Source organism: Trachurus japonicus, chromosome 2 (assembly GCF_045865225.1).
Source record: "Trachurus japonicus isolate A0001 chromosome 2, Traja_1.0".
NCBI classification, from domain to species: domain Eukaryota; kingdom Metazoa; phylum Chordata; class Actinopteri; order Carangiformes; family Carangidae; genus Trachurus; species Trachurus japonicus.
The window spans coordinates 14,753,522-14,773,786 of NC_140908.1; the positions used below are offsets into that span (position 1 = coordinate 14,753,522).

The 20,265-nt window shown below is 40.4% G+C and overlaps 1 protein-coding gene, 1 long non-coding RNA gene and 1 pseudogene across 4 annotated transcripts; 1 reads left to right on the top strand and 2 right to left on the bottom strand.

Annotated features, from left to right (window-relative positions):
• Window positions 1-1,107: 1,107 nt before the first annotated feature.
• Window positions 1,108-4,161, bottom strand: LOC146990997 (uncharacterized). Its single transcript, XR_015037971.1, has 3 exons — window positions 4,035-4,161; window positions 2,690-2,812; window positions 1,108-1,415 (listed from the first exon to the last, which is right to left on the bottom strand). It is a non-coding gene; the product is annotated as an uncharacterized LOC146990997 (long non-coding RNA).
• Window positions 4,162-5,560: 1,399 nt separating this feature from the next.
• On the top strand, window positions 5,561-13,975 carry LOC146990998 (uncharacterized). Of its 2 annotated transcripts, none has more exons than XM_085802457.1 (14): window positions 5,561-5,597; window positions 7,528-7,707; window positions 7,793-7,894; window positions 7,982-8,101; window positions 8,199-8,267; window positions 8,445-8,511; window positions 8,618-8,846; window positions 9,180-10,965; window positions 11,061-11,234; window positions 11,348-11,521; window positions 12,128-12,301; window positions 12,425-12,598; window positions 12,882-12,928; window positions 13,013-13,975. In XM_085802457.1, exons 2-14 carry the CDS (start codon window positions 7,577-7,579, stop codon window positions 13,558-13,560), a joined length of 3,795 nt encoding a protein of 1,264 aa, XP_085658583.1. In that variant the 5' UTR covers window positions 5,561-5,597; window positions 7,528-7,576; the 3' UTR covers window positions 13,561-13,975. The 2 variants fall into 2 exon arrangements, with proteins under 2 accessions (XP_085658583.1, XP_085658576.1); XM_085802450.1 differs by lacking the exon at window positions 5,561-5,597 and adding an exon at window positions 6,556-6,611.
• Window positions 13,976-15,329: 1,354 nt separating this feature from the next.
• Window positions 15,330-20,224, bottom strand: LOC146990999 (protein NLRC3-like; annotated as a pseudogene). Its single transcript, XR_015037867.1, has 9 exons — window positions 20,124-20,224; window positions 19,924-20,031; window positions 19,593-19,668; window positions 19,277-19,502; window positions 16,890-18,672; window positions 16,631-16,804; window positions 16,260-16,433; window positions 16,105-16,151; window positions 15,330-16,015 (listed from the first exon to the last, which is right to left on the bottom strand). The product of XR_015037867.1 is annotated as a protein NLRC3-like (transcript).
• Window positions 20,225-20,265: the final 41 nt, after the last annotated feature.

Genomic DNA, 20,265 nt, shown 5'->3' on the forward strand with positions numbered 1-20,265 from the left:
AACAGTCTGATCTCAGCACAGCGGAGCCAGTTAACAAAAATAGCTAAGGCTGGTTCGTCAAGATGATTACACCAACAACAACCAACCTCAGGGGATTTATTCATGGCTTTATTTTTGAAAGTGACCTTACTGCACTTGTAGTACCTGAAATTGTTGTACATTGTCTTTATTACAGATACTATCCTTGTCTGAGTTTTTGTCTTGTCAAAAACACAACATCTTTCCAAGAATATTTGTCTTATTTCTTGTCCAAATGTCTCATTTCTAGTCAAAGCTAATCTCTTTCCACTTAAAATAAGACTAAAAATGAACTTGTTTTTAGATCATTTTCACTTGTTTCAAACAATTTTTCACTTGAAATAAGTAGAAAAATCTGCCAGTGAAAACATGTTTTTGTGCTTGTAATAAGGAAGAAAAACTTGCTCCACTATCAGATTTTTTCTACTTATTCCAAGTGAAAATCTGCTTGAAAGAAGTAAAAAGTGTCTAAAAACAAGCTGCTTTTAATACGATGAGTCTTATTTTAAGTATAATGAGATTTGTTTTGACTAGAAATGACATTTTGACTAGAAATGAGACAAATATTCTTGGTAAGATACTTGAGTTTTTGCAGTGTAATGCTGCATTAGCATCAAAACAAGGTAGGCTAAAAAAAAAAGATAATACATACGTAGTCTAAGAAAAAAAACAACTGGAAAAGTTGGGGGGGGGCACTTTAGTATTCTTTAAGGGGGCCCAGAATTCCTAGCAACGGCCCTGGTTGTTGTCGCCCGTTTTTTTTGTATTTTTAGAACGTCATCAAGCGTAGACACTGACTCTATCTGCACTACAGAGTTTAGCCTTTAGATCCTAAATCACTCCTTCAAGTGACAGGCCAAGCCATCAGCCAATGAGAGCAGCTGCCTGCACGAGGGAGAAGACATTTATCTCTATTTCCACTGATCTTTGCTTGTGACTGGAAAATATAGATACATTTGCATATGTTCTGCTCAACAGATAATCCATTATGAAACTGCAGGTTAAATGACTTGGCTTTAATAAATGATAAGCCATTCAAATTCATCATAGAGAGAAGGAAGGTATCAAAAGTGAGATATACAAATGTCATTCAGTTTCATTATTGGTCTTTTAATGAAGATACAACTGCTGCAGTGTGGTGGTCCTCCATCCCCTATAGCAAAGTGCTCCACTGCCATCTAGTGGCTTTAATGAGGCACTGCTGCAAGGTCACCACTTTACATTGAGAGGGAACAAATTTACATTGGTGTGAATGGGCAATATAAAACAGAATAGAAAAGTAACAGTAGAGGAGCTTCAGTTGCAGAGGTCCGTGCTGCAGCATGTGGCAAACGCACCCGGTGTTTGGATGTAGCCCTGACACACAGCCATGTTCATGCACTGCCGGAACGAGGACTCTAGAACAGCAGATATACAGTAGATGTTAGGTAACTGTTTTGTGAATATACAAAGACTGAAGTCCTAAGAGAACATCTTGTGGGTTTTTTTTTTCCTGAAAAACCTAATTTATGCAATCAGATACATGCAATGATCAGATAATCCACCAGAGTGCAGTTATTTATGCACCAGCAGGCCTTCACTTGGGACATCCAATATGGCCGCTGTCAGTCAGTGACCCAAATGTGTTTTCTCATGGATATTTTTTGCCAATTTTGAAAAAGTTAAGGTAAGAAAAACTTTAAAATTGTTACTGAAACTTCAATAGGAATAGTTACTGCATTGATGCAAAGTAAAACTACTTAATATTTCATAACTTATTTTATAGTAGAACCGTGTATCAAATTAGATACAGCAGGTATGTAAGGTAATTTTCTATGTAAATCTCCTATTCAAAAAAAAAAAATTTGGACTTATATATTTTTTTACATTTTTGTCAGAGGGTCCAATAAAGGGTCCAATTTCAAAAATTTAGAATTTTCTGACAATTATTTCATGGTTCAGGCTTTACAGGGTTAAAAGATTGGGTAATCCTCTAATTTACAGCCCGTTTATTACGTCATAATGTCAAGAAATAACCAAGAAAAACATTAATTGCGTAGTAATGTCAAGAATTAGGCTAGAAATAACAATTTCATAGTAATGTTGAGAAATATAGCCAGGAAATAACGTTTAATGCGTAGAAATAGTCTAGAAATAATGGTCAATTATGTCGAGAAATATATCCCAGAAATAATGATTATTTGCAGCATTTGCTTTTGGGAAACAACTATTGCAGTAGTTACAGTTCTTCGAGCTAACCATAAGGTAAGATTGTGGAAATTAAAATTAGCCTACATCAGGTTAATTGATTACACTGAAAGTACTCGACTATGTTGTAGAAACGACATGCTATTTACTCTGTAATTACCCATACGTAGCAGTAATTCACGGCAATTCTACTACTACAACTTGTTGTTATGTCTATTTTACTAGACTGTTATTTCTTGGCTATATTTCTTGACATTACTAAGCAATTAATCGTTATTTCCTGGCTATATTTCTCGACGTTACTATGAAATTGACCATTATTTCTAGGCTATTTCTTGACATTACTACGCAATTAATTGTTACTTTTTGGTTATTTCTTGACATAAAGGCATAATTCATTAAATTAAAGGGTTGCCAGATATATCTTTCTCTATTATTATTATCAATTACTTGATAAATAATGAGTTAAAGTCTTCGGACTTACGGACAGGATATGACAAAATGACAGCGCCACAGGCATCAGCTCTCCCAGAACAAGTCTGCGTGGTGGTGGGTGTGCACAGGTCCCCCCCCTTGGAGAAACAATAGTTGCACTTCAGTGCTTCACCTGGAAACAACACACACACACAAGTGTTTGCAAGGGTAACTCAGATAACCACTGCTCTAATGGTCCCAACCCTCCTTGTATCAACAGTGCAGGCTGGTGGTTGTGTAATTGTGTGGTCAAGCATTACTGCTGACCATGTTCTTTCCTTTATGGCCAGTTTATAATCTTCTAATGACCACAAGGAAAAACTATTGTATTGTCATTGTTTCCTGCCTTAGCAAAAACTAGTATACCTGAAGTTTATTTTATTAAGTATGCTTGAGTATAAGTATAAGTATAGCAAGTATACTATGGACCATGTACTTGTAGCATACTAGAAAGTATACTAATTTAATACTTCTTCGGACTAAATTGGAACATTTTAAGTTTATAAAAGTATACTTTATAGGTCATTTTAAGTTTACAAAAGTACACTTTCAAGTATACAACAAGTACACTCATCTGTGTACTAAGTAGGGTGCAATTCATGGATGTGGCGATGCATCGCGATGCGTCACGTGGCGATTTGGCATCGATTAATTAACGTTGATGCTTTGCCGCAAGACCGGAACAAAAACACGTAACCGGAACCTTAGAGACTTACACTTAATACTAAAGCTTATACTTGTACTTTAGTATACGTTTTACTTCTTTCTGCCACAAAGTACTAATACTTAGTATATCTTCAGATATACTTTGTGGCAGAAAGAAGTAAAAAGTATACTTAAGTACAAGTATAAGCTTTGGTATTAAAGTATAAGTGTAAGTCTAAGTATTAGTCTTAGACTATTCTTTACACTTTTCAGTATAAGCCGAGTATACTTCACTATACTTCCCTTTAATCCTTTTAAACTTTTTAGGTTTTAGTATCGTAATTTATTTATTGTCTCTTTTTTATTTTATTATGCATATTGTGGAGCGTCCACCCAACTCAAGCTTTGTATGTACTTGTACATCTATGTGACAATAAACTTCTTGAAACTTGAACTACTTATATATATAAAATATAGTTTATAAAAAGTACACATCCAAGTATACTGCCTCAGTTTTAGTATAACATGAGTATACTTGTAGTACACTTTAATTCAACTACTGTTGGAACCCTTGTACCTTGTTAGTTGGGAACCACTGAACATTACTTATAATGCAACTTAGACATAAAGCTAAAAACATCTAACTACATGTGATATTACCAATATGAATCAACTTTGTTTATACATGCAGGGAATAAAAAGATGCATACCTTGACATAAAGCCAGCAGGAGAAGGAAGGAACACACGGCAGCTCGCATTTTCTTGTCTGGAATTCAAAGAACACAAGAAGGAGCATACGTTTCTGGTTGAGACAAGTTTAGACCAGCAGTTCACCAGAGAAGTGCTGCCTTTATACCATTACACAGTCATGTGATTGGTCAGGGCTGACACAATATACCAAAAAAGTTCCGCAATGTCACAACAGGGGAATCTACAAGGGGTCTCTGTTTACTCAGTTGCTGACAGAGCTCCTTTCAGCCTCAGGGTAGCCTACTTAATCACTCCAGTGTGTCATTGTGGACACATACACACACATGCCTTCACCAACCTGATCCCTGTAAAATGTGCCCCTAATTGAGGAAGTAGGGTTCCTTTTTGCAGTTCTACTTCCTCATTAGTGGAGTTCCCATGTTAAGCATTGACCACCGTCAGCCTTGTTCCAAACCTCACTCACCATGACCCAAATCCTTAAATGTGTCTAAAAACACAGAAGGAGTAAAAATATGAGACATTTTATACATTTGAAGACACAGGATTACGATCATCATGCAGGACTGTGTGGCTACTGAGTCCTTCTCGGACAGTTGTGGCACAAATATAGTGAGTCAAGAGTTGCCAAGCACCCCATGTATCAGAGTTGTAAGTGAGGATATGCATGTCCAGTCCTATACACTAGGAAGACTTCTCATTGATTTAATATTCTGTAGAAGAAGGCAGATACCAAATATCAGAATACAAAGTCATCAACATCATGTTTCCCCAAGGGAGCACCCTCTATGGAGTTTATCCAGAAGTTTCTTTTGACAGTGGTCTTTGTGCATTTTATAGTATACTTGTACCAAGTGATGTGATACATTTTTATTTGGTTGTCACACAAGAACAAGGGTCCAAAAAAGGCACAAAATAGTACAAAATTCTGCCAACACTGTTAGAGCCCTGTCATACCCAAGTAACTTACAGAGTACTTGGAAGTTCTAAAGATCATTATACGGTCTCCGTTGTTTCTTACCACTTCTTTCTTTCTGAATGTTTGTAAGAATTCATTATCCATACAGTTCTCTGTCAAACTCACAATGTGGATCTTTTACCACCAGAGGGTGCCACATCATAAAGAATAAAGAGTCAAAGTTTTTCCACTTTTCCATTACTCAATCATTTTTTGTATCTTTGCCTGGTTAAAGTTATCTGGTCTCTAGAAACTCTTCTGAAATTGGCTCCAGATGTTTGGTTGTTTCAGAGCATTTGGTCTCCAAACAAAGTTAAACTACAACTTAACATGTCATTAAACTATGAGTTAAGTGTAATACATTTGCCAAACTCTGTCTTACATCCTCTTTTTGTCTGGTATTTCCTCCTTCACTTCCTATCACACGGCTTTGTTTTAGATCAGTCAACAACAGCTTAACGTTAGCCAATCAGTGGCACTTGGAGCACCATGTGATCAAACAGCTGTGTGATCACAATAAACGTGATAACATTGCACCCTCCCCTCATAAACAATAGAAGTTCCTCTTCGAACAACCACGGTGACGCAGTTTTTTTTCTTCTTAAGGTAATGTTTACAGTTTTTAATGTTTATTGTGCAATCAAAATGTTGCTGTAACTGACAAGTCTAAATGGACTTTAACATTTAAATACATAATTGTGCATACATATATATATGTATGTGGACAACTCAAGCTTTATTACAAATAACCTTTACTGAGACCGGCATTTTTACTGGAATTGTCTGCAAATGTTACATTTTTGAAGTCCTACTTGATTAGTCAGCAACAGCTGATGTTTAAGGTCTCGCCAAGTTAGCCAATCAGCAGCACTTGGAGCAACATAAACAAAGAAAAGTTAAGTTTCTGTTTGACCAACCACTTTGATGCAGAATATTTTCTCTTTTGAAGGTAATGCGAGCAGTTTTTTTTAAGTTTTATACTTGTTAACACAGTCTTTACCTGAGTTGCAGTAGAAACTCTAGTAGTAATGTGCAATCAAAATGTTGCTGTAACTGAAAAGTCTGGACTTTAAAATTTAAAGGTCCTCTTTCCGTCGTATGCACTACATATAGTATGTGGAGTGGTTCACATCCAACAGTAACGTGGCTCTTTAATTTTGCACTTGAACATAATCAATTTTGATTTACGTCAAATTAAGCTTTGATATGAATTTGAATATGACATTTATTTTGGAATTGTCTGCAAATGTTACATGTTTGAGCTCCTCTCTAAACTGAAGCAACAATAAGTATTCATAAAGTCGATGTTTTATGATTTCATTAAGCTTTGGAGTGGAGTATAGTTCAAAACCCTAGATGTAGGCCTACTTAATAAAAAAAAGAAAAGAGTTTTACTTTTACTGAGAAAAAGAAACGAAATGTACACAGATTTGGATTCAGGGAAACAAAGAAAACGGAAGTGAAGTGAAGCTCGAAGGGTAGCAACAATCAAGCAGCCAATCAGCACTGAGCATTGTATCACGTGACCACACAGCTGTTGAGCACATGCACTTCCTGCAACAAACACTAGTTAAGTTTCACTTTGATGCAGAGTGACGCAGTTTGTTTTCTCCTCTGAAGGTAATGTTTTTGTTTCTGTTTTTTAACTCATACTCTGTAACATCGGTTGTTATCTAACTTGGATTCAGTAGAAAAGAAGTCGAAGTTGCTGTAGTGTTGTTTTGTGTTATTGTGAAGTTACTGTAACCGACTGAGTCTGGGCGTCTCTTTAATTTTTAAAGGCCGCCCTGTTGTGTCGATGTTTACAATAGTAGCGGAAGAAGAGGGATTGTTGGTAGTTGAACACGGTCACAACTTCTTGACAACATGTGTGTGTTTGTTTTATTTAGTTTAGGCTATTTTATTTAAAGGTTTAAATATCAGGGACAATGCACTTAATGAAAACATTTAAACAAATGTAAACGTGCCAGAATTAGCCAAAAGGCTATTTTACATCTGTTGTCCCTGGACTGATGTTAAAAGTCACCCTAAAAGAAAATAAAATGATTTAATTAAGTTTGTTGCATATAATTTACAGGAATGTAAAACTACCATGGTTCCCACAGCTGTAGATTTACGAGGCAATTTAGACATGCTGTTATATGTCTTATAGACAATGTATTAATTTTATAGTAGTTCTCTGGGGTGAAAAAATTATTCAGATCCAATTACTGGAATTAAGAAATACTATCCTTTGTTTTGTGCCTTACTGTGTTGAGTATGTTCTCCTTGTGCATGCATGGGCTCCAATTTCAGGAATATTTAGGCCACAGACGATGATCCATAAATGCTAGATATTATTACTTTAAATAACTTTTGGCTTCAGATTCCTATTTTTATCTTCAGAATCAGTCCATGAATCCTGTGCCAGTTGAGCTGCTCATACCTTTAGCACCATCTAGTGGACTGGTAGAAGTACAGCAGCTGATGGCACTGATAGAAAGCAGGTCATATTTACATTTCTTTTGATGCCCTGATTAGTTGTCTCTCTGTCTAGATGTCTAGGTAGAAAGTATGCGAGGGGATGTGGACGTGAATTAATCACCATGACTCAGTGGGATGACATAGAGTGTTCAAGCAAAGAGCCAGGACCTGAACCTGCATCCAGCCCTGTGTCCCTGAGGAGCAATGCATCCATGGATTCTCCTCCTGTAAAATTCAGACATGTTGGTGGAAGGTAACAGTGAGAAAGTTTTGTTAGTTGTTTTGTTCAGTAGAAGCTAACCTAATTAACTAAAATCTCTATTTGTATTGGGTTCAAGCAAAGAGCCAGGACCTGTTGCACCTAGCTGTGTGTCCCTGAAGAGCGATGCATCCATGGATCCACCCCCTGTAAAATTCAGACATGATGGTGGTAAGAGAAGGTAAGAGAAAGTTTCATACTAAAAGTTAGTTGTGTTTAGTTCAAGCTAACTGAGTTAACACATGGCTCGGTTTGTGTTGTGTTCAAGCCCAAAGCAGCTGCACACAACAGACACTGGTGAACATGGATCTGGGCCCAGCTGTGTGTCCCTGAAGAGTAACCAATCAAAGGATATTCCTTATTACTTCAGAAAGTCTGTTTATGGGAGGTAAGGATTTCAATCTAATAGAAACATATTTCACATGAAAAGTTATTTGTTGTTTATTGATTGGACTAACCCTAAGACCAACATCTTTTGAACACAGCTGTCCGTCTCCCAGGAGCAACCTGTCAGAGGATATTACCACTGAACAACAGCCATCTGCTGATCAAATGTAAGCTGTCACTTAATCAAGACTTGGGCAATTCTAAAAAGAGACCGAGTTTGTATGGCATCTTCTACCAAACCTGGAATCACACTAGATTTACCTGTACAATTCTGCACACCCTGCATCTGGCATCCAGGATAGTTTACTGTTGACCCTAATGGACTTTTCGTAATTTCTCCACAGAATCGACCAGAAGAGCTCAAAGGCTTCCAGTGGTCAGTCTGCTCAGCAGCTGGACTCCATATTTGAGGTCTGCACATGCTACTTTTACATATTTTCACTTCCATGTTGCACTTTTACACCAGATATAGATAGATATAATGATTGAGGTTGAAGGTGTAATTTTTCTCTTCCAGGTGCTGGAGGAAAACATGTTCAGTTTTTTTAAGGACGAGCTGAAGAAGATCAAGAGAGGTCTGAGTCCAGAATGCCCAGAGGACTTTCAGAGTGAGAGGGAGGATGAAGATGTACTGGACGGTGAGGAGGAAGAGCACAGGAGGAGCAGCAGAGAGGCACTTCTGAAGATCACAGTCAACTTCCTGAGGAAGATGAACCATGTCCACCTGGCCGACTGTCTGCAGAGCAGTAAGACGTTTTTCTCTAAAGATTCTATAGGATGGACAAGAAAGACATTTTTTAACATCAACACATGGGGATAATATGGTCAAATAGTTATTATATTCTTTGGAAGAATTCAAATTTCTTCATGATTAAATAATTTTCTGCATGAGTCAGTTGTAGATTGGATTTCTTTACTCTCTTGCCTGAAAAACTACCTGGGGTTCCATTGTCTATTTGAGGAATGTTCCTCAAAGGTTCCTGGTTCCTGGGAAATGTTCCTGAGATGAAAACTCCTTTACCAACAGATTTTTTTTTCATGAATAAGTTATAGATTTGATTTCTTGTGTGTTCATTCAGGAGCTCCTGCAGCATGTCAACACAATCTCAAATCTAACTTAAAGAAGAAGTTCCAGTGTGTGTTTGAGGGAATCGCAAAAGAGGGAAAACCAAACCTACTGAATGACATCTACACAGAGCTCTACATCACAGAGGGAGGGGCTAGAGAGGTCTATGATGAACATGAGGTCAGATTGATTGAAACAGCATCCAGGAAATCAGATAAACCAGAAGCAACCATCAGACGACAAGACCTCTTTAAAGCCCTCCCAGGAAGAGTTACTAAGCCAATCAGAACAATGATGACCAAGGGAGTGGCTGGCATTGGGAAAACAGTCCTAACTCAGAAGTTCACTCTGGACTGGGCTGAAGACAAAGACAACCAGGGCATTCACTTCACATTTCCCTTCACCTTCAGAGAGCTGAATGTGCTGAAAGAGAAAAAGTTGAGCTTGGTGGAACTTGTTCATCTCTTCTTTACCGACATCAAAGAAGCAGGAACCTGTAAGTTCGAACAGTTCCAGGTCGTCTTCATCTTTGACGGTCTGGACGAGTGTCGACTTCCTCTGGACTTCCACAACACTGAGATCCTGACTGATGTGACAGAGTCCACCTCAGTGGACATACTACTGACCAACCTCATCAGGGGGAACCTGCTTCCCTCTGCTCGCCTCTGGATAACCACACGACCTGCAGCAGCCAATCAGATCCCTCCTCAGTGTGTTGACATGGTGACAGAGGTCAGAGGTTTCACTGACCCACAGAAGGAGGAGTACTTCAGGAAGAGGTTCAGAGATGAGCAGCAGGCCAGAGAGATCATCTCCCACATCAAGACATCACGAAGCCTCCACATCATGTGCCACATCCCAGTCTTCTGCTGGATCACTGCTACAGTTCTGGAGGAGCTGTTGAAGACCACAGAGGGAGGAGAGCTGCCCAAGACCCTGACTGAGATGTACATCCACTTCCTGGTGGTTCAGTCCAAAGTCAAGAAGGTCAAGTATGATGGCGGAGCTGAGACAGATCCACACTGGAGTCCAGACAACTTGAGGATGATCAAGTCTCTTGGAAAACTGGCTTTTGAGCAGCTACAGAAAGGAAACCTGATCTTCTATGAATCAGACCTGACAGAGTGTGGCATCGATATCAGAGCAGCCTCAGTGTACTCAGGAGTGTTCACACAGATCTTTCAAGAGGAGAGAGGCCTGTACCAGGACAAGGTGTTCTGCTTCGTCCATCTGAGTGTTCAGGAGTTTCTGGCTGCTCTTCATGTCCATCTGACCTTCATCAACTCTGGAGTCAATGTGATGTCAGACAAACCTCAGAAGTCAAAAGAAGGAAAAACCAAGACCCACTTCTACCAGAGTGCTGTGGACGAGGCCTTACAGAGTCCAAATGGACACCTGGACCTGTTCCTCCGCTTCCTTCTGGGCCTTTCAGTGCAGACCAATCAGACCCTCCTACGAGGTCTACTGACACAGACAGGAAATGACTTGCAGACCAATCAAGAAACAGTCCAGTACATCAAGAAGAAGATCGATGAGGATCCCTCCGAGGAGAAAAGCATCAACCTGTTCCACTGTCTGAATGAACTGAATGATCGTTCTCTAGTGGAGGAGATCCAACAGTCCCTGAGATCAGGAAGGTTCTCCACAGATAAACTGTCTCCTGCTCAATGGTCGGCTCTGGTCTTCATCTTACTGTCATCAGAAGAAGATCTGGATGAGTTTGACCTGAGGAAATACTCTGGTTCAGAGGAGGCTCTTCTGAAACTGCTGCCAGTGGTCAAAGCCTCCAAGAAAGCTCTGTAAGTGGTGTCCTGGTATTTCTAATATTTTTTCCACCTTATTTATTTCAGTGAAGATAAATTACAAAAACCCGACACTTTTATTTCCATTTCAGATTGAATGGCTGTAACCTCTCAGAGAAAAGCTGTGAAGTTCTAGCCTCAGTCCTCAGCTCCCAGTCCTCTAGTCTGAGACACCTGGACCTGAGCAACAACAACCTGCAGGACTCTGGAGTGGAGCAGTTGCTTTCTGGGCTGGAGAGTCCACACTGTACACTGGAAAATCTCAGGTGTGTTCCTGTTACGGTTTGTTTTCAAATGACAACCACGTAATAATAATTTGAAAAAACAACTTATAAGTGATGACTATCAAATGCCTTCTTGTTCCAAATTTCCATTTCAGACTGAGTGACTGCAACCTCACAGAGAGTAGCTGTGAAGCCCTGTCGTCAGTTCTCAGCTCCCAGTGCTCTCATCTGAGAGAACTGGACCTGAGTAACAACGACCTACAGGACTCTGGAGTGAAGCACCTGTCTGCTGAAGTAAAGAGTCAACAATGTACACTGGAATCCCTGAGGTTAGATCAAAGCATAATTTGTTTTAAATGTCTGGACATACAGTCCAACAGCCTCTTGTTATTTTGTGTTAGTCCCGATTCAACTGCAGTCAATGTAAGAGTGGCATTTTTAAACATTAGATTTTCTTATTATCTTATAAAGCAAAACACTTATCGTTAAAACAAATCACAGACATTTCCGTGATGTCAAGGTGCAATATATGTATTTGTCTTGATAACAGGATTATTTTACACTTTGACAATTTTGAAATCTGCCTTGACAGCTGCCTGTCACCCAGGTGACTGGCTTAGCCCATTTGTGAAGCCACACACCAGGTCTCACTTCCAGTCAATTAGCTCAATGAGTTTTGAGTCAATACAACAATTTGCATGTTTGAAAAGGAGTAGGAAGAAGCATTAGTTTATTAAGTCCTACCCCTTCTCCTCTTAATACCTTAATACCTGTTTAGCCTACTTCCTGTGTGTCCTGCTTCTTTCTTTTTTTGTTGTTGTCTTACTATTTTGTCTCTTTTTACTCAGAATTACCTAAATTTGTCCAAAATTTCCTGGCCCCAACCACTGCTCCTTTAATGTTGTTTGTCTTCTCATTCCTAATGTCCATTCCAGACTGAGGGGCTGCAACCTCTCAGGTAGATGCTGTGAAGATCTGTCCTCAGTTCTCAGATCTCAGACCTCTAGTCTGAGAAAGTTGGACCTGAGTAACAACGACCTGCAGGATGCAGGAGTGAAGCAGCTGTTTCCTGGACTAGAAAGTCCACACTGTTCACTGGAGACTCTCAGGTCAGGATTCATTAAACTATTGAACTTTTTAATGTGTAAAGAAAAGACCAGAATAACCATTAAATACACAAGCAAATCCAAGTCTTGACAGAGGTTCCTGTGTGTTATATTGTCTTTCTTCAGTCTGTCAGACTGTCTGATCACAGAAGACGGCATTGCCTGTCTGGCCTCAGCTCTGAGCTCCAGCCCCCCACGTCTGAGAGAGCTGGACCTGAGCTACAACCATCCAGGAGACTCAAGAGTGAAGCTGCTGTCTGCTGGACTTGAGAATCCATACTGGAGCCTTGACAATCTCAGGTATGGAGAGACCTCTTAGGAAATGTGTGTCATACTTGGGAATCTGTCCATGCCAGGTGAGTCTGAGTCCGGCAGAAAAGGCATCATTGTGATTTGGAACCATTATAGCAGGGACAAAAACTAAAGGCTGATAATAAGCAAGTAGGCAAAGGAGTAGGAGGATGGCCAACTACCAATCATATTACTACCGATAGTAAGTTGGAGATGAAACAAAGGGTATGCAAAGGATAAATCTTTACTGTTGGAGTCTTCAGTGTTGGATGTGCTTGTCTCCTCTTACCAGGTTGGAACCTGATGGAGTTCGTGGGCTGAGAACAAACCGGAGAAAGTGTAAGTGTTTTATCATTATGGAACTGTCAATGACTAATTGGACTATATATCTATAACTGCCGCTGTCTTGTTTTATTCCATCAGATACCTGTGAGCTCACACTTGACACAAACACAGTGAACAAAAAGCTCAAACTGTCTCAGAACAACAGGAAAGTGACACGGGAAAGAGGGGATCAGTCATATCCTGATCATCCAGACAGATTCGGACACTGGCCACAGCTGCTGTGTAGAGATGGTCTGACTGGTCGTTGTTACTGGGAGGTTGGATGGAGTGGAGGGGTTTATGTGTCAGTGAGTTACAGAAACATCAGCAGGAAAGGAAACAAAAAAGACAGTGAGTTTGGCGGCAACGATAAGTCCTGGAGACTGCACTGTTCTGACGCTGGTGGTTACTCTGTCTGTCACCAAGACATAAGAACAGAAATCCCAAAAACACAGGTATTTTCAACCCCCACCTCCTCTGCCTCTAACAGAGTAGCGGTGTATTTGGATGTCCCTGCTGGCACTCTGTCCTTCTACACAGTCTCTGCTGACTCACTGACCCACCTCCACACCTTCAACACCACGTTCACCGAACCACTGTATCCTGGGTTCGCAGTGTGGCGGGATTCCTCAGTGTCTCTGTGGTGAATGTGTCAGAAAAACTGTGGAAGCTTTGTTTATTACAACATGAAAATGTTTACTTGCACACTTGCTGTTATACAATCATGGGTTATATTGTGATTTGGCACATAAGGGAGCCTTCAGATTAATGGGTGCTAATATCAGTACAACAATGTATTGCAAACTAATAGCCTGGCTGTACATCACTGAAGCGCATTTCTCTCTATTTTACTGTAATCACACACAGAGTTGAGCTTTATAATAACCTCTTGATTAATATAACAGTGTATAAGATGTATAAGTGTACCGTGTATAAGCTGTGATGTTATCTTTAACAAGATTTATTTTTCATACAAATACATTTCATGTATTTTACTTTCAAGCTTGTAGCTTTGCTTAGAAGCTTAAAGGATCCAGAAAAAAAGCATATATATATATATATTTATATTTATATTTATATTTATATTTTTGTATCGTATTCAAATATACATATAAATAAAGGAATTTGAAAAGCAAAACATTTTTGTTAGTCTTTTTCCAGTTTAAGACCCAGAGAAAAACTTAAGACTTGAAGAAACAATGATTCTGGTTTGACCCCGAATGACTAAATTAATCCAGAGAGTAGTTTTGAAAGACTTAAAAGCGCTAAGAAATTAAATCACCAGACTATGTCCATGTCGCTCGAGCTGGTAGATGATTCCCTTGAAGTCTTGCCATCGGTGGCACAATCCCGAGTAAACCATATGATTTTAATTGACATTAAAATAAATTACACATTGTCTTCGGGCAGATGATTCAAGAAGTTCCTCCTCGGAAAACTGAGAACATCCTGTTTTACTCCAAGACCTGAAGAATTACTTGTATGTGAAAAAAAGGCAATCATCAATATTATTATACATTGCATTAAATGCAATCTTAACATTAGTGAAACTGTCTCATGGGCACTCCCCTTAAACCAATAAAAGGACAAATGGAGTGACTTGCCAGTCAGGATTGACTGTCACTGTTTGGACTCCTAGAAAACCTACGTACCTTCAGTCCTATTTCATGGTAAGTAAAACATGTAAGTAATGTTTTTGTCAACATGGCTAAGCTATATTAGTGAAACCTTTTGGACTCAATTTAAATTTGAGCTACTGTAAATCTTTTGTGTTTTCCAGAATTCAAGTACTAAATATATGGATTTTCATGCATGTCATACAAAATAGTAGACAGAGACAGGGGGCATATGTCCAGTCTGTTATTTGTGTTTAAATATTTGACTTCAGTTATAAATTTTGACTTTTTATGTTGTGTACCCTATGTTTTTTTTTCTTGGTTCTTACTCATGTATCAATATGTTAAAGTGCTCTCTGTTTAGATTAGGATTAAATTAAGAATTTACAACACAAACGTACTTCCCTAAAGGTCCTGAGTTTGCTTAAAAAACAAAACAAAAAAAGCTGTGTGTCAATGGAATGGGTAGTAAAGTCTCAGCAATGAAGGAAAAAAGACAAAATAAATTTAAGCAATGGATGGAATGTCACAACAGAAGTCAAAATTTTAGTTTGATCTTAGTTCAGTAAAGACAAACACTGACTAATAACAGAGATTTTTTATTGCGGAAATTGCAAGAAAATGATGATCACAATCTTAAAAAGCTGATTCTTATTTTGTGTCAATCATAGTTTGGGTCTTTAAAGAATTGAAGAAGAAAGTTGTTTACAAAATGAACACAAGAAGTCCAAGAGAGAGACATGTACTGTAAGGCTACTGGTCATTGAACTGGCACTTACCCCACCCACCACCCACCCACCAACAAACCTGATTGCTCCCCCATCTGCAAAATCACACTATAACCCCTTTAGCAAATCTAAGACAGCAATTAAACAACATTTTATCCTGTATATAGCACCAATCTTTGGTAGAGAAAGAGGGCACAATGTCTCTCTAACAGGAGGCGACTCTCCCTGTTAAACTGAACACAGAGTTACTGAGGAACCACTGCAGACTCCAAGCCCTGGATACAGAGGCTGAGTGAATGTGGTTTTGTAGGTGTGGATGTGGATCAGTGAGTCAGAGGAGACTTTGTAGAAAGACAGAGTACCAGCAGGACAGTCCACATACACTGCTACTCTGTTAGAGACAGTGGAGGACTGGGCTACCTGTGCTTTGTTATTATTGTGACAAACAAAGTAACCCTCATCCGAGCAGACCAGAGTCCAGGACTTATCATTCATTCCAAACCAACAGTCTTTACACTCTCCTCTACTACCACTTTCTCTGTAACTCACTGATATATAAGACCTTCCTCTCCACTTGACTTCCCAGTAACAGCGGCCAGTCAGAACATCATTACAGAAGATCTGAAAACACTGTGCAAATCTGTCTGGATGATCAGGATATGACTGGACCTCATCCACAAATGTCACCGTCTTCTTGTTGTCAGACAGCTTGAGCTTTGTGTTCATTGTGTTTCTGTCGGGTGTGAGTTCACGGAAATCTGATGGAAGACACAATACAGCTTCAGTTATTGGTCTATCAACAGTTTGATACTGGTTGAATCATGAATTAAATTTCTAGCACACTTACACTTCCTCAGACCTGGTCTCAACCATTGGACTCCACCAGGCTCCAGCCTGAAAAGAGGAAGGTGTCAGACCACAACATTCTGTCAGCACAGTTTGACTGACAGTCAAAATTCTGCCTCTCAAATATTTTCTGTACTGGCAGAAGGGCTCTCCTACCTGAGAGTTTTCAGGCTACACGCTGGATCTTCTTGTCCAGCAGACAGCAGCTTCACTCCTGAGTCTCCTGGATGGTTGTAGCTCAGGTCCAGCTCTTTCAGATGGGAGGGGTTGGAGCTCAGAGCTGATGCCAGAGAGACACAGCCTTCCTCTGTAACCAGACATCCTGACAGACTGAACACATGCAAAGACAAGCAACTGTGAATAACAGTGGCATACCATTGTCTGAGGAATGGTTCCTCACTATTTGTAGAACCAATATTGTACACTCAACTGTATACTTTTGTTTGTTCAGGCACACTGTGGAGTCAACAATACTCACAATCTATACACAATCCTAGATGTAAATGGTCAAAAAGTTGAATCATGACCTGAGACTTTCCAGTGAACAGTGTGGACTCCTGAGTCCAGAAGACAGCAACTTCACTCCTGAATCCCACAGGTTGTTGTTACTCAGGTCGAGCATTCTCAGACTAGAGGACTTGGAGCTGAGGATCGGGGACAGAGCTTCACAGCTTTTCTCTGAGAGGTTACAGCCATTCAATCTGAAATGAAAATGGAATTTGTAATCTATCTTCACTGATAAAAATGGGGTGGACAAAATATTCGAAATACCAAGGCACGCCTTACAGAGCTTTCTTGGAGGCTTTGACTACTGGGAGCAGTTTCAGAAGAGCCTCCTCTGAACCCGAGTATTTCTTCAGGTCAAACTCATCCAGATCTTCTTCTGATGACAGTAAGATGAAGACCAGAGCTGACCACTGAGAAGGAGAAAGTTTATCTGTGGAGAACCTTCCTGATCTCAGGGACTGCTGGATCTTCTCCACAAGGGAAGGAGCATTCAGTTCATTCAGACAGTGGAACAGGTTGATGCTTTTCTCTACGGAGGTATTCTCATTGATCTTCTCCTCGATGTACTGGACTGTTTCTTGATTGGTCTGCGAGTCATTTCCTGTCTGTGTCAGTAGACCTCGTAGGAGGGTCTGATTGGTCTGCACTGAAAGGCCCAGAAGGAAGCGCAGGAACAGGTCCAGGTGTCCATTTGGCCTCTGTAAGGCCTTGTCCACAGCACTCTGGTAGAAGTAGTTATTGGTTTGTCCTTGTTTTGACTTCGGAGAAGTTGGCTGTTCGTCTGACATCAGGTTGAGTCCAGAGTTGATGAAGGTCAGATGGACATGAAGAGCAGCCAGAAACTCCTGAACACTCAGATGGACGAAGCAGAACACCTTGTCCTGGTACAGGCCTCTCTCCTCTTGAAAGATCTGTGTGAACACTCCTGAGTACACTGAGGCTGCTCTGATATCGATGCCACACTCTGTCAGGTCGGGTTCATAGAAGATCAGGTTTCCTTTCTGCAGCTGATCAAAAGCCAGTTTTCCCAGACATTCAATCATCTTGCTGCTCTCTGGACTCCAGTGTGGATCTGTCTCAGCTCCTCCATCATACTTGACCTTCTTGACTTTGGCCTGGACCACCAGGAAGTGGATGTACATCTCAGTCAGGGTCTTGGGCAGCTCTCCTCCCTCTTTGGTCTTCAACACCTCCTCCAGAACTGTAGCAGTGATCCAGCAGAAGACTGGGATGTGGCACATGATGTGGAGGCTTCGTGAGGTCTTGATGTGGGAGATGATCTTTCTGGCCTGCTGCTTATCTGTGAACCTCTTCTTGAAGTACTCCTCCTTCTGTGGGTCAGTGAACCCTCTGACCTCTGTCACCATGTCAACACACTCAGGAGGGATCTGATTGGCTGCTGCAGGTCGTGTGGTTATCCAGAGGCGAGCAGAGGGAAGCAGGTTCCCCCTGATGAGGTTGGTCAGCAGCACGTTGACTGAGGTGGACTCTGTCACATCAGTCAGGATCTCAGTGTTGTGGAAGTCCAGAGGAAGTCGACACTCGTCCAGACCGTCTAAGATGAAGACGACCTGGAACTGGTCGAACTTACAGATTCCTGCTTCTTTGAAGAAGAGATGAACAAGTTCCACCAAGCTGAACTTTTTCTCTTTCAGCACATTCAGCTCTCTGAAGGTGAAGGGAAATGTGAAGTGAATGCCCTGGTTAGTTTTGTCTTCAGCCCAGTCCAGAGAGAACTTCTGAGTTAGGACTGTTTTCCCAATGCCAGCCACTCCTTTTGTCATCATTGTTCTGATTGGCTTGGTAACTCTTCCTGGTGTAACTTTAAAGATGTCTTGTCGCCTGATGGTTGTTTCTGGATTGGTTGGTTTCCTGGATGCTGTTTCAATCTGTCTGACCTCATGTTCAAGATTGACCTCTCCAGTCCCTCCCTCTGTGATGTGGAGCTCTGTGTAGATCTCGTTCAAAAAGGTTGGTTTTCCTGCTTTAGTAATCCCCTCAAACACACACTGGAACTTCTTCCTCAATGTGGGTTTGAGATTACCCTGGCACATGGTAACTTCTGTGGAAACAGCAAACTATTAAAAGATTGTTTACATCTAAGTCGATTGGAGTGAACCTGAGGTCAATTGAAGAGTGAGCTGAGCAAGAAGACTAGGCTTCTTCCCAACCTTCACTTATGGTTGTGAGCTTTTGGGTGCTAAACAATGTGACAGTACAGTAGATACAAGCATGAAGTATAGCCTCTGCTTCCTCACAATTCAGCTGGCAGAAGGCCTCAGGGTGGACAAGGAATATTTAGCGGAGATTACAAGTAAGACAATGTCACATTTGTTTGACCTGCTGTCCTTCCAACTTGTTCTTAGAGGAGTGGAAAAAATGAATGGATGGACAGAAGACAAGAATTGCATTGGCTTTGACTTCCTGATTGTTCCTTGCTGCTTGTGACTGTGGTATAGTCTCTGGATTCTGTTTCTAGTCACTAAATAATTTCTTTGACAACTGTTGAAGGTTTGATATTTCGGGATCTGCTAGACTTGAGTTAAAATAGTGCCACAAGAATAATAATAAAGGCCAATATGGCTTGTTGTGGGCAATTCGGAAATTTGAGCCCTATTGAAGCCCCATTTATTCATCTCGTTAAATCTTTAGAGGAATCTCCTTACTGTTCTGCAGACAGTCGGCCAGCTCCTCCTGCTTCATCCTCCTCAGGAAGTTCAACGTGATCTGCACCAATGCCTCTTTGCACCTTCTCCTCCGCTCTTCATCCTCATTGTCCAACACCTCATACTGTTTCTGCTTCTCCAAGTCTTCTTTGTTATCTGGACAGAGAACTCTCTTGATGTCCTTCAGCTCATTCTTCACAAAAGTGACAATGTTCTCTTCCAGAAGCTGAAACAAAAACAAAACATGATACCTTCAAACTAAAACATCTGATCCTTGTTGAACTGATGTGGCAGTAGTTGCTATGTATCTACAGACCATAAAGATGGAGTCCAGGTGTGTTTGATGCTGCTGCGCAGACTGACCACTGACCACTGAGCTCTCCTGGCCCACTCTGTGGAGGAATAATAAACAATGAGCTCACAGAAGTTCCATGGAGTCATGTTTGGGTGAAGTACTAAACTACTAAACTATTTATTTTAACAACTTTGGTCAACCAGGAGTCCACCAGGAGAGACTGAGTGAAAATGGGAGAAGTTATGACTGATTTTTACCTCCATTATCTAGAATGGACAAGAAACACTTTGATTTTAGACATGGCCAAAGAACAACTTGCACAGACTTTTTCTTACTGCTAGTTACAGCTTACATCTGATCAGCTGATGGAAGTTGTTCTGAAAATACAATGGAAGCATCCATTGAGTTTCTAAGAGACAGACAGCTGGCTTCAGGAGGGTCAGGTCTCTGCTGCTTGATACTGAAACAAAAACACAGTAATGTGACAATTGGAAGAAGACAGACGCAAAATAATTTAGAATAAATGTCTTTCTGTCAATTTTAAATTCTGACCTCCCATCAACAGATTGTCTGAAATTCTTAGGATAACCCATTGATTGGTTCCTCTTCAGGGACACACAGCTGGGCCCAGATCCATTTGGGCTTGAACACAACACAAACAGAGCTTTGAGTGTGATTAAAGATGGAGCACTTT

Bases quoted from the DNA above. Each gene is read 5' to 3' on its own strand.
- LOC146990998 (XM_085802457.1), top strand. From the start codon at position 7,577: ATGACTCAGTGGGATGACATAGAGTGTTCAAGCAAAGAGCCAGGACCT. The intron at 7,708-7,792 runs GTAACAGTGAGA...ATTGGGTTCAAG, and splicing joins TTCAGACATGTTGGTGGAAG to CAAAGAGCCAGGACCTGTTG. The intron at 12,929-13,012 runs GTAAGTGTTTTA...TTATTCCATCAG, and splicing joins GAGAACAAACCGGAGAAAGT to ATACCTGTGAGCTCACACTT.